At 35.5% G+C, this 5,128-nt stretch overlaps 1 protein-coding gene across 1 annotated transcript; it reads right to left on the bottom strand.

The window, feature by feature from the left end:
• Window positions 1-4,321: 4,321 nt before the first annotated feature.
• On the bottom strand, window positions 4,322-4,780 carry LOC103998304 (RING-H2 finger protein ATL56). Its single transcript, XM_009419741.3, has one exon. It carries the CDS (start codon window positions 4,778-4,780, stop codon window positions 4,322-4,324), a length of 459 nt encoding a protein of 152 aa, XP_009418016.3.
• Between the last annotated feature and the right edge of the window lie 348 nt (window positions 4,781-5,128).

Consider the following 5,128-nt stretch of genomic DNA (forward strand, 5'->3'; position numbering starts at 1 on the left):
GTCGGGGTTTCTCTCTTTTCCGTGAGAGGGATACCGAAGACGTACGCCGTGGACCGACCGGGTTCGGGAGCCGGCCCAGCGGGTCGACAAGATCGAACCGGGACGGTCTGGGATCAACCAATGAGCTATCGGATCAGTAGATGATGATGCGTGTGATGCGAGAGCATGTCGGGTTTTCTTTTTGTGACACATGAAATCAGCCCGATCCATTTAAACCGGATTCGGAGTTTTAAACGCTGAGTCAAATATGTTCGTAGCAAAACCGGTCCACAGCACCGACGAGATCGACCCGATCAGGTGTGGGATTTCTTGATGGGCTATCAGATCGATGATATCAACGATAATTACCTCTCCTCAAATTAATTATTTCACATTTATATCTGTTGTTTAGATATATCCAATCATTTAAATTGAATTTAGACGCTCTATAATTACGTTCATAATATGTTTCAATAAAAAAAGTTTACTATTTTCCATCCCTTCTTATTATTCAAAATCTCTTTACTATGTATAATTCCTTAAAAAATAATAAAATAATATTTTTATTATTCATAACCCATCTAATTTCGTTTTTTTTCTTTTTTATTTCTTCCCTGTCACTCGCTCACCCTACTATGCAGTTTGCAGTAATATCTTGATGATATCTCTTGAATTTTTACAAAATATATTAAATTATTATGATAAACATCTAAAATTATTTTTTATTTTCTCATTTTCGATCTTCGGTTCGATTTCATCATTCGTTTTTTTTTATATTTTATTTTATCTTCGATGATTAAAAGGAGAGGAGAAAAAAAAGAGGGGGAAAGAAAAGAAAAAGAATAGTTGAGCAGAGAATAAATGGACAGATAGATAGGAAGGGAGGAGAGAGAGTGAGAGGGTGAGCATGTTGAGAGAGAGAGAGAGAGTTGTGCCTATTAAGAGGCTGCGATCGAAGAAAAGGCCACAGCAACAAGCGAGGCTGGACCAGATTTATAATGAAAGTGGATTGCTGGAGTGATTGCTTCCAAGGCTACAGCTGCAAGTATCATTTCAAGAGAGTTCAAAAGGCTTCCATTGGTCACATCACTCTGCTCTTCGATTGAGATAGCAGAAGTAAAATTAGAAGAATTAAGCAGTGTGACCTTTTTGATCTCAAATGAATTCTTAACCTTCTCATTCGAGACAAAAGAAGCTGTTATTAGATTCTTTCTGTTCTTTTTTACTTGCATCCTGTAACACTAGATCTTTATAGGATGGGGTGTTTGGTAGCTACAGATGTCATTTTAGAGTCCAAACAATTAGAAGCTTCATTCAGCATTCAGATTACAGTGATTCCTGAAGTCCAATTCTCACTACATTTTTATTGACATGAAATAATACAAAGTTTAGTGCTGAAGTTATGACGACCTCATCAATCAAGTCTTAAGCATTTGATTGGTTAGCTGCTAATAATAAGATTATGATGAGAGATAATGCAGCGATCAAAGAGAAAGTTTCAGGTGCGATCTTGTGTTTTCCTTTTTACTAAGTGAGGAACAACGAACTGTTTTACCAGATTAATCTTCAGTCAACTTTACTGACCGAGGGACAATGAACTGTTTTACCAGATTCATCTTCGGTCAACTTGTCGGTCTCATCTGGAAAGAACTAGTGAAATGCCCTCATTCTAGAGAAAAGTTAGGGACGATTCAATATTATATATTATTATAGGTTTTCCTATAAGAATAAGAAGCCAAAGAATCATGAAAAAGAAAACATTCACAGAGTATTTAATTACATAATTAATCTAATTCATAATTAATTACACATATAAGATATTAATTACATAAATCAATCCACCTATAGGATGTTCTAATCCAAATAATATATATATATATATATACAAAATAATCTCAATAGAATAATTATATAATTGAACATCCACCATGCTTATGTTGTGCAACTCTAAAAATTTGAGAGATAATCATATAAGCAAATTACAGCTCAATAAGCATCATAACTCATATGTTAGCAAAATTTACCATAAATAATTATTATTTTTTTAAAATAAAAATAAATTTAGTATATATTCAAAATATATTTTTGAAATATGCAGGGATATTAAAGACTTTCATCATGCTCATACAAAAACTTAGACTTTATACCCCTTTGAAGATCATCACTTGTAAAAATAAAATACTTGAATACTTTTGAGAACAACATACATATATTTTAAATCATGATTTACTAATAATGCTTTTCAAATGTAAAATATATTTAAATATATATTTTATAATAAAAAATAAAACTAATGTCACGTATCAATGTGTAAATCATTGTATTGCAAAGACTACCATCAACTACTCACGAATAAGGACAAATATAACTAAGACTTAAGGATAAATATAGCTAAAATATACATAATAGAATAAAAATTGTTGTAATATTGATGACTACAGGATCCAAAAGAAATTAATTTTTAAAATATATTCCAACATATAACCTCTATTGTTATCATAGTCACCATAATTATCATTTACCAAACCTAGAGTTTATACAAATCTTTTTACATATCATTTAAAAATCATATAATTTTGAATCCTTTTCAAATATAATGTTGAATGAATATTTTTGTATAAATTAGATAACATAAATCAATAAATACTTTTAACATAATAAATAGTTGTCCAAATCATATATAAATCTTCTTGTAGTGTCTTTAAATAATAAAATAATTTATAAATAATGTATATCATATGTATTTATAATTTTTAAACACATGCATCAATCAAATTAAAAATAGAATAAATGAAATCATCGGATACTTATCCTAATCATATATCCTCGATACAAGCATATCCTTTTATTTCCTTTTTATTTTCATCATCGTTGTTTTTCATTCTTTTATTTCCTTCACGATATAAATATTTAATTAATTAAAAATATAAAAAAATTAATCTATAATTTAAAATATAAATATAATTAATATGAATATAAGATAATTAAAAATTATATCTCATAGAAAAATACATTTTTTCTAACCTCAGTCTGATATCAAACCCGAATCTTTCATAATTTTTCTCTGATATTTTTCAATCCACTGTTCTCTGCGCGTCGGATGGTGGCACGCTCTCACACCCTCTTCCTCGGTCATCTCTTCTTCCCACTCTCTTTCTCGCCTCACATTCACATCTGCAGCGAGTATTCTCCTCCTTTTTTTTTCCCGTACGGATTGCTTGCTACGGCAAGCCATGCAGCCACGAATCGAGACCTTGTGTTGCAGGGCTTTTCTTTTCCTTTTTCCTTTTTTTTTGGTTTTTTTCTCCTTCCCCTTCTTATTCTTCTTTCGTTTTTCTTTCTTCCTTCCTTTCTCTTTTTCCTTCTTCTTTTCTGCCCTTTTCTGCCTTCCCTATTTCTTTCTTCTCCCTTCTCTGTTCTTTCCTTCTATCTTTCTTCCTCTCCTGTAATTTCTATATTTATGACTAGATCCTCAAATAAAATTTGAGATATTACAGTAAGTTCTTCAATCAGCAGAAGCTAAAATTCCTAATCTGATTCCAACTTTCATGAAAACTAGTTTCCACTGTTGATAATGGATTGCAAGGAATACTAACTGGGCACAGATTCGTTGCAGTTTAGATATCCTAAATAAGGAACAAGAATTGTTTTAGAATCAGAAGCATCAGCAAGACAAGATTTTCTATTTAGATATATCTAGGAAAAATAAATTCTATTCTCAGATGCTTACGTAGATGAGTTGTTGACTCTGGTTGACTGATAAGATTAACAATGCAATGATGAAAGAGAATACATCCAACATATACTGCTACAGGATCGGATCACACACCGAATGCAATTAGAATAGTGGTACTGAAAGATATTAATGTTGTTGCAAAGCATGTCATCTTTCATAGCATTAGGAGACAAGCATGTCATCTTTCACAGTACAAATGATAGAGACTCAGAATTCGAACCTAATTACTAAGAGTTTTACTAACTAAATTAACTAAAATCTTATGATAAATGATCAATAATAAATCTTTTGACAGGGAGTTAAATTAACCCAAATCTCAAGCTGAAGTAAGAGTTAATCCACAGGGACAATCGTGTAGCCATTGTTGCTCTCCAGAAAAGAATGCTATCGTGAGAATTCCATCTCATCTGAAGAACCGCAAGAGACCCCCGCAGCAGATCATTCTACCCTCATCAACTTGTCCTTGAAAGACCAATCACAAATCAATGCGAAAGAAGCTGTACTTGAGATTTAGGACAAGCTGCAAAATCTGATGGAGAATAGAAAAATTGGATTCACAGAGATGTATTTCACAGGCTCAGAGAATCGAGTTGGAGTTCCAAGAATCTATTGTGAAGAGGAAGCATGGGGAACTCCTGCTGTTACCCTTTGGCCCTCCCTCATCTCAAGCCCATCGCCGCCACCGGCCTTACCGCCCTTGCCGCCGTCGGCGCTCGTTCGACAGATGGGACATATGGAGCTCTTCAGCAACCAGGAGTCCACACACTGCGCATGGAAGCTGTGCCCGCAAGCAGGAAGCAACCTGCACCCGTCACCCACCTGGAAGCTCTCCAAGCACACAGCACAGTCGGTGGTGGCGCCGACCATCTCTCTACCCTTGAATTCATAGCAGGGAAGCTTCGCCAGATCATCCGGTGACAACCCGCCGCTCCTTCCGTCGTCGCGCGCGGGCGGCGTCATGGTGTTGAACCCCCTCCTGAATGCCCTGCCGACGATGCAGACATGGATGAGCACCAACACGCCGACGCCGACGAAGAGCAGCACCACCGAGATGAGGATCGCCATCACCATTATCTGTGTGGCAAAGCCTAAAAGCTTGGTGTTCATTGTCTTGTTCTCATGCAGCTCTCTCTCTCTCTCTCTCTCTCTCTCTCTCTCTCTCTCTCTCTCTCAAACATACAGAACCAAAATCCAGCAGATGGAGAAGAAGCTTTCGAGTGATTGGAGGAGTTAGGCAAAAGAGGACCAAGAAGACATACTTAATGGGGGTGAGAGGATATGGTAAAGCTTGTGCGGTTGGTGTTATTAGTAATCAATGGCTTGTCACTGGGAGTTGGTGATGCGTGGAGTGGGTGGACACGGACAAGGAGAAGGAGACTGCAGTAAGCAAGAAGGAACTGAAGAAGAAGGAGA

Source organism: Musa acuminata, chromosome BXJ1-9 (genome assembly GCF_036884655.1).
Source record: "Musa acuminata AAA Group cultivar baxijiao chromosome BXJ1-9, Cavendish_Baxijiao_AAA, whole genome shotgun sequence".
NCBI classification, from domain to species: Eukaryota; Viridiplantae; Streptophyta; class Magnoliopsida; order Zingiberales; family Musaceae; genus Musa; species Musa acuminata.